This window comes from Lactuca serriola, chromosome 2 (assembly GCF_051521515.1).
Source record: "Lactuca serriola cultivar US96UC23 chromosome 2, Lser_US96UC23_V15, whole genome shotgun sequence".
NCBI lineage: Eukaryota > Viridiplantae > Streptophyta > Magnoliopsida > Asterales > Asteraceae > Lactuca > Lactuca serriola.
This window is the reverse complement of record NC_136409.1, coordinates 216,526,467-216,538,831: the sequence shown is the minus strand read 5'-3', so window position 1 is coordinate 216,538,831 and position 12,365 is coordinate 216,526,467. Positions and strand designations below refer to the sequence as shown.

At 37.2% G+C, this 12,365-nt stretch overlaps 1 protein-coding gene across 2 annotated transcripts; it reads right to left on the bottom strand.

Moving 5' to 3' along the window:
* Positions 1–9,924: 9,924 nt before the first annotated feature.
* LOC145088514 (uncharacterized) lies at positions 9,925–11,553 on the bottom strand. 2 transcript variants are annotated; one of them, XM_079026886.1, is made up of 3 exons: positions 11,425–11,553; positions 11,228–11,277; positions 9,925–10,739 (listed from the first exon to the last, which is right to left on the bottom strand). In XM_079026886.1, exon 3 carries the CDS (start codon positions 10,728–10,730, stop codon positions 10,044–10,046), a length of 687 nt encoding a protein of 228 aa, XP_078883012.1. In that variant the 5' UTR covers positions 10,731–10,739; positions 11,228–11,277; positions 11,425–11,553; the 3' UTR covers positions 9,925–10,043. The 2 variants fall into 2 exon arrangements, with proteins under 2 accessions (XP_078883012.1, XP_078883011.1); XM_079026885.1 differs by having other exon boundaries at positions 11,228–11,483.
* Positions 11,554–12,365: the final 812 nt, after the last annotated feature.

Genomic DNA, 12,365 nt, shown 5'->3' with positions numbered 1-12,365 from the left:
TCAAGAGCAGATTTGATTGCTTCAGGAGATTGAGAAGTACTTATGACGGTGACTTCCCCATTATTAGCGTTCACTGCTACTACTATAACATCATCAAGTTCAAAAAGTGTCTTTTTGACTTTTCGTACGGATCGATCACAATCATGGAATGAATCAATTTGAAAAGTATATTTAATCGGAGTCGTCATGTTTGATGTTTTCTAAAAAGGTAACACAAACAATTAAAATTTAAAACATACATCTATATTAACCAAACAAATTATAAGAAATGTTTTAAAACAAAGTTAGTTTTTTTTTTAGTTCTAAAACAAAGTTGAATATACATTAATCGAATTCTTTTTAAACATATTGAACAAAGAAAATAACCAAGATTTTATTTAAATGTAGAATATCATATTCCTTGTACACAAGATTCAAGAAAATAAATAAAAAATAAAACAAAATTAATTAGTTAAAGGGCATTACTTACAACTTTTTCTTTCAACTTCGAGTAATTGGTGGTAGTCTCACTTTTGTTTTGAAGATAGTTAGATTTATTCACACAAGGGTGTTATATATATCCATGTGAGTTTAGTTTGTATTTTCAATAGGATATATTGCATTTTAAAAAATAAATATATTTATGTTAACTAATCATTTATTGAAATATTTGTTTTTATTATATGCAATATTTGTTTTCATATTGTTTTCGGTTTATGTGGCATGTATAAAATACAAACAAAAATTTAATGTTTCTTTTAATAAAATCACAATGGATTTGGAATTTTAAATGTTGTGTGGAACTAGGAAAAAATAAATCAAGCATAAGAATATAAAACAATTGTTGCATTTTTTTAACAGAATTTCATTTTTTATTAAATTATGTTCGATATAAAATTTTGTTCTTCAAGAAGATGTTGGGAAGATGTGTGGGCCGGTGTTGTTCCTTTAAGACATGGGCTGGTGACATCCCATACTGGGAGTTTGTAGCATCTATTTTGTTCACGTATCATATGGTTTCTATTATAAGGAATATTAAACAATAAAGAGAAATTAATATACATTAGGCGGGCAATATACGAAATTGACTTGCAAAGACAATGTTCTCTTGCGGTCATTTAAACTACCGGGTGGATCCTTTAGAAGTAGGTCATTTGGAGTACTTACAAAGTAAGTGTTCATGGCCACGGTTGCAAGCCACCACGATCATGTACACTCCACACTATCCCAGTGCACCAATTGCGTTTTCAAATTAAATCTCAAAAAACTCTCTTGTTAATAAGCTTTTTCCAATAATCTCTTCCAAATCTATAAAAAAAAAATCAAAACCATTCTTTTGTCTATACTAGATTAATACCTACAACACATACATACATGATACAAGAGATAATACACACAGACCAATACTTGGCCACATCTCACTTACATGGCATCCTACTCGGCTTAATTATGTCACATGCGCTTCATACATGACATGGGTGACCGGTTATGAAGGGTAAAACCTGGTAAAAGTCAATTAATGCCTAATTTTGTTTTAACTTTTTTCTCTAATGTCTTGCTAGTTTGGGGTTTCTATATAATCCCGATGTTCTAATTTTTTTTTTTTGATAAAAGCCAATTATGACAAAAACTTCTCAAATACAACATAAATTTGAACGTAGGGTAAACCGTATTTTTTTCTCATACTTGAGGGATTTTGAGTATTTTGAAAAATCATACAAGGTTTCAATCCAAATGAAAACAACGTTTTAGTAGAGAATGGTGTGCAATAATGCAATCTACATAAGTATTGTTTAAAGAAATTTTCCAAGTTGTTTTAAATCATTTATAATTTAAGGTTGATGTTAGAAGCCATAGTTAAAATTCAACATAATTTGTGTATTAGAGTGACTTGGATGCTTGTACTTTGTTTAGAATGGGCGAGAGGTAGAGAAATATACAATAAATAGAATAGGAAGTTACACACAGAACCCTATAGAAGAAAAGAATTACAAAAAGCACACTACCTACTTGTGTTACGTCTAATATCCCCCTTCAAGCTGAATGGCGGAGGACAAATGGTGAGCAAGCCTCAGAAGAACTTAAATTGGTGTCGAGGAAGGCTCTTGGTGAAGATGTCAGCTACCTGAAGCATGGTAGAAACAAAATTAGTATGAAGCTTCCCAGAAGAGACAAGCTCTCGAATAATGTTGTAGTCAAGTTCAAGTGTTTGGTACGCTTATGAGAGACATGATTCTGTATGAGAAACAAGGCACTTTTGTTGTCGCATAGTAAAGTGGGGAGAGTAGCCAGAAGAGCATGGAGCTCACGCAACAGGTGAGTGAGCCAAACTAGTTCAGTGGCAGTGTTTTCCATCGCCCGATACTCAGATTCACAACTAAAGTGGGAGATGGTAGGTTGTTTCTTAGCACTCCACGAGATAAGATTATGCCTAAAAAGATGGAGTAGCCATAAGTGGAACATTGCGTCTCAAGACAGCGAGCCTAGTCAGCGTCCGGGAACCCGATGAGAGTAGAGGGAACCTTCCAATGAGAGAGGGTAAGGCCAAAGGACATGGTGATCTTGACATAGCGAAGAAGCTGTTTGACACTTTGAAAATGCGAGATGGTCGGTGCTTGAAGAAACTAGATGACTTGATTTACGGCATATGATATATCGGGCCATGTAATCTTCAGATACTGAAGCGCACTGACAAGAGAGCGATAGTGAGTAGGGTGACCATAAGAATAACCAGTAGTGACAAAGACCGCATTTGCTCGCTTGAGGGTGTTATGAGCATATTTGGATTGACCAAGAAACAGGCCATCGATAGTGTAAGTAACTTCAAGTCCAAAGAAATAGTTCAATCAACCGAGGATCTTTGATGGCGAACTCGAGATGCAATTTATCGTCAAACGAATGGATTACAGATGCCTGATTACCTATGAGGATTAAGTCATCAACATGGAGGAGCAAATATATAATGGAAGCATCGCTTTTGAACACAAAAAGAGAAGGATCAGCCCGACTACACACAATCGCATTTGCCAACAAGAACATCCTAAGCCGATGAAACCATGCACGCGGGGCCTGCTTGAGGCCATAGAGGGCTTTGTTCAGATGACATACATGATTAGTAAATCTAGCATCGTGAAAACCCGGTGGTTGCTCCATGTACACAGGTTCATCTAAGGAGTTGTTTAGAAAAGCATTGTTAACATCAAGTTGGTGAAGATCCCATTTGTGCACAATAGCGAGAGATAAGACGGTGAGAACAGTGGACGCTTTAACCACAGGACTAAATGTATGAGAGTAGTCCAATCCCGAAATCTGGCTGAAACCTTGTGCAACAAGACGGGCTTTGTGACGACCCACCGACCTGTCAGCGAGATATTTTGGTGCGAAAGATACATTTACTGCCGACAACATTGAGATTCTGGGAACGAGGAACCAGGGTAAAAGTGTTGCGGTAGCATAGAGCTTCAAGTTTATCTTTCATGGCATGCACCCAATGAGGAGTACGAGCAGCAGTTTTGTACCCTTTTGGATCATTAGAAGTGTAAGAAGCTACAAGAAGCCCATGAGACAGAGAGTTGGCTATGTCCACCTGATGTTTTAGTTTAAAAATGTCATCTTTCACCTGTATGATCATCGGGTGAGAAGGTGGAATAGGTGGAGTTGACGGTGGTGAGGCAGCCAATGGTGGACCGTCAGCATGAGCAGCGTTGGTCGCAGACGAGTCGACACTTCCAGTGAATGAAGTATCATCGGTGTCAGAGTGAGTAGTACCATCGTCAGATAAGGGAACACCAGAGGGATTCGTGTTGGAGCCGGGATCGGAAGCATCGGAAGATGTGGTGGATTGACACAGAGATTACATGGTGATGATGAGGCAAAAGGTATCGATGCTATGGTGATGGTTCATGATATAGGAGCACGGAGCGATGCATCGTGAAAGTGGGTGAGAGTGAGCATATGTACCCAAGAAGCCACAATGTTGTCGATAAATAGAGAGGAGGTTTCATCAAACCTAGCATGCCTAATAATAAAAATTCATTGGGTAGTCCGCTCAAGACATTGAAAACTCTTATATTGAGAACAATATCCAATAAACACACAAGGAAGGCTGTGTGGAGAAAATTTGTGATTCGCATAGTCTCGTAAGTACGGGTAAACCCGACACCCGAATGGGCAAAAGTGAGCATAAGAGGGCGGTGTGTCATAAAGCAACTCATATGGGGGTTTGTTACGTAACACAAATGAGGGGAGTGAATTGATAATGTAAACCGCATAACTAAATGCATGAACCTAATACTCGGGAGGAACTTTTCCATTAAACATCATTGCAAGACTGGTTTCGACAATATGCCGATGCATACGTTCCACCCTACCATTTTAAGCGGGAGTGTAGGGGCAAGAGACACGATGAAACGTGCCATTATGGTCAAGTAAAGACAGGACCTTGTGATTCAAGAACTCTGTGCCACCGTCACTTTGCAACACTTTTACTTTGGTGTTAAATTGAGTTTGTACAAACCTGAGAAACACATCTAATATATCACAAAAACCGGACTTGGTCTTTACGGGGTAGAACCACGTAAAGCGAGAAAAGTCATCCACAAATGAAACATAATAACGATAAGAGTCAACAGAACAAACTGGGGATAGGCCGCATAGGTCACAGTGTATAATATCCAAAACTTTCATAGCACGTTTATCATTTTTTACAAAAGGTAACCGATGTGCCTTCGCCATCTGACAAGAAGAGCACATGGAAGGTTTAGGTAAAATGGAGGTATGTAACATCCCAAAAATCAAGGATAAAAATTTCATTTTTAACATATAGATTCAAACATCCATTTACATTTATTCGAACATTAAGGTATTCCAAGTTAAAACAATTATCAGAGTGATTCCCAAAACCATAAGTTACGGAAAAAAAAATAAGTGTGTGCGTTGTGATAAGCAGGCCCCTTCCCTTTTGAATCGGAGGTACCTGAAACACAAACTGAAACAGTAAGCACAAAGATTAGTGAGTTTCCCCCCCACCATACCACATACAACACAAACATACTGGTATATCTGAGTGCCCAACCTACCCTGCCGAGCATATCTAGGTGCTCGAACTACCCTGTCAGGCATATATGGGTGCCCGGCCTACCCTCCAGTCTATTTCCAACGGTTAAGGGGTCTATTTCACCCCTACCACTACCACATATTAACATACATAAATCACATGATCATCAAGAAATACGTGAACAATGACAATTATCACACAAACAACCATCATATTATCCAATAAATAAAGGGTTGGCCTTGGTGCCTTCGACTCGTAACATTCACGAAGGGAGACTCACCTCGAATGTAGAAGTTCACCGAAAGAAATCCTTAGTTGATGCCCTAACGACTTCCCGAACTATCAATACCAAGATAATACCTAATTAGCAATTGGGTTCCAAACTATGATCCATTATCCATACTTGGGTAAAATGTCCATTTTACCCCTAACCCAACTTGAACCAAAACTGAGGCCCAAGCCCAAAACTACAAGATCCACAAAAGCCCACGAATTGTCTAATTTTCCAAATTGGGCCCAACCCCCATATAGGCCTTATCCTAAACCCAATAATTCCTTGTCGAATAACAAATCTCAGATGACCTAAAGGCCCAAACAGCAAGGCCTACAACCAAAGTTAAGTCCCATCCCAACAACCAAACACTCCACTGATCAGACGAACGTGTCGTGTTCCCTCGAGGAGCGTTAGGCATTCTTCGCCTGAATAAGGATCAGGACCGCTTTCTGGAATGCGCCATGTTTATGAGATTAGCGTGCGGCGTTCCCGACCTTTAACCAAAAATTCACCCTAAGGTCTTAATACCTTAAGCCATGACGTCCAAAATTCAAAATAGCATAACCCCAGAGACTTAATCCATAAAATCAAAGGCTTTAAGCCTTTACATGGCTCAAAAAGCTCCAATCATGATTTCAAGCACTTAAACTCCACAAAGTGACCAATAACTCAAGCATGAGAGGACTTAATGCATCAAGACTCCAACTTTATATCAAATCAACTCAGAAAAGGCAAGATCTACAATCCTAGGCTCTTGGAGTGACCCAAACTCACAAAGAGCCTCAAAAGACCATAACATGCATAATTCAAGCCCTAACTTAGATCTTATGATAAAGAAACATCAAGATGAGAACTTTATACCTTTAATGGCTTGCAATTGTGATGAAGAATCTAGATCTAGAAGCTCAACTCCAACCAAGGCTTAATACCAAGTTTCTGATGGGTTTTGGTCATAAGACATCCTATGTGCTCATACAAACCCTAATGCTTGGATCTAGGTTTCTCTATTGTACATGCTTTGAATCCAAGACTATAAACCCTAATTCTAGCATATGGAAATCAATATTAACATAAGAATAGGTTTATAATGTTACCTTGATTGTTATGTAGCAATAACAATCCCAAATCTCCTTGTATTGACTTTGGAATGCTTAGAGTCACAAGTGTCACTCCTCTAATGGTTCACAAACACCATAAGCAAGAGGATGAAGAGGAGAGAGGATGGAGGCTGCCAAAACCATGTGAAAACCCTAGAAGGTTGCTTGTCCACGTTTTTGAGCCTTAAGGGTTCTATATATAGCGAGACTATTAGGGTTATCTAACAAGGAAACCCTAATTTGGTTGCCTAAGCCCTAAGCAACCCATAGACTCCTTTAATCAAGCCCATGGACGATTTCCTTATGGGTTTCCCCATAGAATTTGTCCACCTCTTGATTCAAGGCAATCCATGACCCAAATTGCAATTATCTTATAATTACAATTCCAGTCCTTCAGTTTAATTAATCTCTTTTAGTCACAAAACTAATTATCAATTAATTATTGACTAATATTAATTAAACAATATGATTTCTCCTTTAATATATTATTCTCATAATATATTAATAAATCATATTTAATCCTTTCTCTCCATAATTCATCCTATCAAGTTGTTTCGGTGAAGGCAACCCAAAAGGATCATGCACCATCGGGTCAAGTACATACCAAAATAGTTATGGACTTAGACACTAATCCAAAAGTTTCTTCATCTTCAAGGTACAAAATATAACAACTCAATACCCAAGTAAATCCATGTGAGAAAACCATCAAGGTTATGACTTTACACCTCCAAAGGCTAGATTTATCTGAATAAAGCTTGGTTCCAAAAGCTCCAAGCCAATCAATGACTCTTCAAGAAACTCCTTTTTCTTCCTCAAGCACCAAAACACACTTAAACCACAATAAAGCTCAAGAAATACTCAAATGGAGGCTAGGGTTTGGTTCTTAGGGTTAGAGAGGATGGGGGCTGAAAGAAATGACAGATGGAGGTGAGTTAAGGTCTTTAAATAGGGTCCAAGACCTAAATTAGGGTTTTAATCTAGCCTGACGAACGCATCACATTCCTTTAGGGAACACAGGGTGTTCCCAAATGCTCCCTTGTCCAAAATCTTGTGTATGCCATGCGTACCACCCTTGTATGTCATGCGTACCTGGTATGGTCCAAACCCTTCTGACTTCAAATGATCATAACTTCTGCATCCCTTATCCGCTTTCGACGTTCTTTATATCCACGAAAAGGTAACGAGAAGCCCTACACTTCTACCAAATTTATTTAGCCTGAAAACCATCAGAATTAAAATCCAAAATTTATAAAATGCCAGAATCAACGGGTTTACCGATACCCTTGGGCTCTAAAACACAAACCGAACCCTATCATCACATAACCAACACCACCCATATCTAAATGGGTCTAAACCTTTCTTACCCAAGGCCCTAAGCCTTATGATAACTGATGATTGGGCCATGGTCCCGATTAATGAAGCGCTTCAAAACTGGGCGTTACAAGGTAACCGACAACTGGCCCTATTTATTTGAAAATGAAACAATATCATAAGAGGCATGCCCTAAACGAGCATGACATAAGTCAAAAGAGGCTTTTAATGCAAATTTGGTAGATGCAAAAAGAGTGTGAGGAGCGGAAGACAAGACATAAAGTCCTTGGTTACACCGACCATGAGCTAGAACCTATTTCGTCTTTTGATCCTGAATGCATAAATGCGGATGAGAAAATAAGATATCCATGACATTATCATATGTCAATTTACTAACAGATAAAAGGTTTTTGGTAAGGTTCGGAACAACTAAGACATCCCGTAAATTAATATCCCCATGTAAAGAGGTGTGCCTAATATGAGTAATAGAAAGGGTTGTACCATTGCTAAAGAAAACTTTGTTAGAGCCTGGTAAAGGAGTCGGATTTGTGACAGAGTCAGTGGAGGAGGACATATGATCAGTCACTCCTGAGTCAACATACCAGTCAGGACTTGACATGGTCACATGACATTGGGGATGAAAGGCACGCGCAAGATCAACATCTGAACCAGGAGCAGGGGAGTCGGGACTAGGTGAAGCATATTGGGTAAGTTGAGGGTAGGCATTTGCATAATGGTCATTCGTGTGACAAAGTTGGCAGTGTGGGGGACGACGACCACGACCCCTACCACCACGAAAATTGTGACCATCACGACCCTAACTGGATGAAGAATCGACAGTTTGGACAGAAAACGCCACAGGTGGTGTTACGGATCCATGAATGGATTTTAGAAATAGTTCATGCCCTTCCGCTTGGGCAAGAAGATCACGAAATGGCAGAGGAGTGCACGAGGCCCTGATGGCAGTGGAGAACTTCTCAAAAGGGGCACCGAGACCACACAAGAACCAATGTATTTTATCAGAATCGGTGACAAGATGGCCAATGGTTGATAATTGATCATAGAGAGAGCGGAATTTCCTCCCAAATTCAGAGGCAGAGGAGGAGCCTTTTGATACCTGTCGGAGTTGATCATGAAGATTTTGGATTCGTTCAACCGAGGAGTTGCTGTAGGCGGCTTCTAGGGCAACCCAAATTTCCCAAGCGATAGAGAGACCAACGATTTCAGAGAAGGCTTCTTCAGATAGAGAGGCGTGAAGAAGTATAACAACCCTTTGATCAGCGGATTGCCAAGTCGCAAACTCCGGGTTTGGAGCAGAATTCCCATCCATGATTATTGCATACGGCAGAGCCGTGGAGGAGCTATCAACGAGAGGCAAAAGATATTGATAAGAGAGAAGGGGGAGAAGTTGATTCTTCCGCAACAAATAATTGGAGGAAGTGAGACGATTGGAGATAAGATGAAGAACAATGTTCATGGTGAGGAAGGAGTCGGATGAAGATGATCCGGCCATTGGAGAGAAGAGAGAAGACAAAGAGGGTAGGAGAAAATAGGAGAAAGGATTGGTCACGCGTATGATACCATGATAGGAATGACTCTATGATACCCACAAGAGGTAGAGAGATATACAATAAATAGAATAGGAAGTTACACATAGAACCCTATAGAAAAAAAATATTACAAAAAACACACTAACTACTTGTGTTATGTCTAAAACATTTGCTCTTGACAAACAGTTTTTAGTCAAATCTGAAGTGGTTTTTTTTTTGCTTTTTAAAAACATTAATTATTATGTTCTTTTTACAACATGTGCACAAAATAGTAGAACTTGTAGTTGTTAACCATAGGGCTATGGTTTGAAAGCATTGTACGTGGTAGATTGGGTTTTATAACCATTTGTCTTAGCTAGGCAAGCTTAAGTTTGTATGTCATAGTTTGTGTAAAGCCATATGTGTCAATTGATCTCTCACTCGAAGGCATACAAAATTAAGTGATACGTTTAAGCATAAGTCACATCACATACTACTTGCATATCTCTTACAATAGAATTGTTTGTATGTACGTATTACAATACTTTATAACTCTCTTTTACCATGTAAACCTTTGAGAACAAGGTAATGTTTGAACAAAAACAAATATAAAATGTATCTATTGAAAGGAAAAAGTATCAAACAACCATTAATAGCTGAAACTAAACAACCCACTCATTACAAGTATAAGATCAAAAATTTATAATAAGAATTGAAATACATGGAATATAACAAAAGAAAATTAAATGGATCTAATACAAGACAACAAAATATGAAACATAGACAAACATACTAGCTCAAAGAATGGTGCAACAGCCATGTGGATCATCATACCTTGAACTTCTTGGGACACCATATAACTCAGCAGGATGCCCATAAACATAATTTTCAGTTGTAGGAATGAGTGGGGCTGATGGCTTAGTAGTATTTGGCGGAGGTGGTGGCAATGGAGGACCATATTCAAAACCATCATATTTAACATGAACACCATCATGATCATCACGAACATTGTGAATTAAAGATGATCTAGAGGTAGATGGTTGATCATTATCACGATTAGTGAAGTTCATCTTAATAGTATTTGATTGAGTGAATTCCATAGCTTTTAATCCTTTGGCATGTGACATTGTCACAAATGCTTTAGCTATATCATGAACATCAGCAGTACCTAGAGGAGTTGCAAAAGAAACAGGAGTTTGACGACTAATATTCATCAAGTTATCTGGGTTGTTAAAACCAGGCAATTGATTTGGATGTTCTAGTGACAAAATGATATTTTTCTTTCGAAAGGTTTGAGTAAAAGCAAATTTGATTACTTCAGGGTGTTTAGCAGTTAAGATGGTGAATTTCCCCATTTCAGGGTTCATTGCTAACAATTTGACACCTCCAATATCACGGAGTGTCTTCTTCACCTGATGTATGTGTCCTTCACAGTTACAGAACGGATCGATTTGAAGAACAATTGTCATTGGAGTGGTCGTCATTGATGCTTGCTGTAAATATAATAAATTGCATTCGAATCATACGAGGAGTTTCATATCAGAAAATTAAATAACAATCCTCAAACATATAATTAATTAGTCTCCGATCAGAACAATATGATCTGAAGTTTGACTTCCTAAACACACCTCGCCCACAAACAAATAAATACAAGTTATAATGAATGATTAAATATATCAACATCGATAAACGAGACGATTAAACAGTGTTTTCCTATAAATTAAACACCAATTGACACCAAAACCATTAAACGTTAGATAAACAAATTATAAGTGATTGATTAAGAAAGGCATAGATGAAGATAATTAGCTGTTAATCAGTTGACAACAAATTATATTGAGATAATGCCACAGATCATAGAATAAATAAAAAAGTCTATTATAACTTGGAGTACCATAATAACTATATATAAAATGAATGGATAAATAAATAAAAGAAATATTGAAGTGAAAAAGATTAAAAGAGGAGTTCTTGATCAAACCGGAAAACTAAGTACTCAATGCTAATCGACGAAGGATGAAGATGAAATTTCTGCACGATTTGGAAATGTTATATTAATAGGAATATTAATTTAAAAACAATAATTAAATGTAAATATGTGTATGAAAAATCAAGAAAAAGATAAAAATGTAATGAAATAAAGTGATAAAATGATCTAAAAGTATTAAGAATACTTACAAATATCTATGCAGCCAGCAACGGAGAGAGGTTTTCGACGAAGAAAGAAGATCTATTTTGGTGTGAGGGAAAAAGATAAGAAATGATCCAAGAAATGTGCAGTTTATATAGGGAAGAAGTGAATAGATTGGTCCTTACGTGTTAGCTATGGTCAACATTTTTAATTATTTTATAACTTGGTATCATCATAAGAGATGTTGATTCTTTTTATAAGTTAACGGTTAACCTAGTTCTAGAGGGTCTTGATGTATTTATCAATAACGCCAAGGATTCAAAAGGAAAATTATCTAAAAAGAAAATTAGTTCACATTAAAATCCAATATGTTGAAGAAAGTGGACAAGAAAAATAAAGAGGCTTCAAAGGAAAAATGCTTTGTGGAGGTAACCCCGTAGGAGAAAATATTGATAATTAAACTAGTTTAAATTGTTTAATGAAATGGCATTATAGTAATTAGTGTTTTAAGTAAGGCAATTGTTTCCAAAACCAATATATATATATATATATATATATATATATATATATATATATATATATATATATATATATATATATATATATATATGAAGATCGTACACTACTTGCAAACATGTATCTAGGGTTTGATTGATTGATTTTTGATTGTGTGTCCCATGACTATAAGTATTACTTATCGTAACTAGGTTGATCCGTAGTTTTTTTAAGGTCTTTACGCACAATAAAAATGTATACCTAAAGTTTTGTATTAAAAAAGAATGGCAAACAATGTCATTTATGCAGCCTGCGTCAACTCACCTTAAGGCCTACATGGAAGGTCAATCGTAAAACACTAACTACTTTTTAGATATGCCAAAGTTTGAATCTTAAACTTCCTGTGTTGAATCCACTCTTCAATGGCCATGCTTCCATTGTGGGGATAGCAATGGATTAGCAAAACATATAGCAAATGATTAATGACGGATTA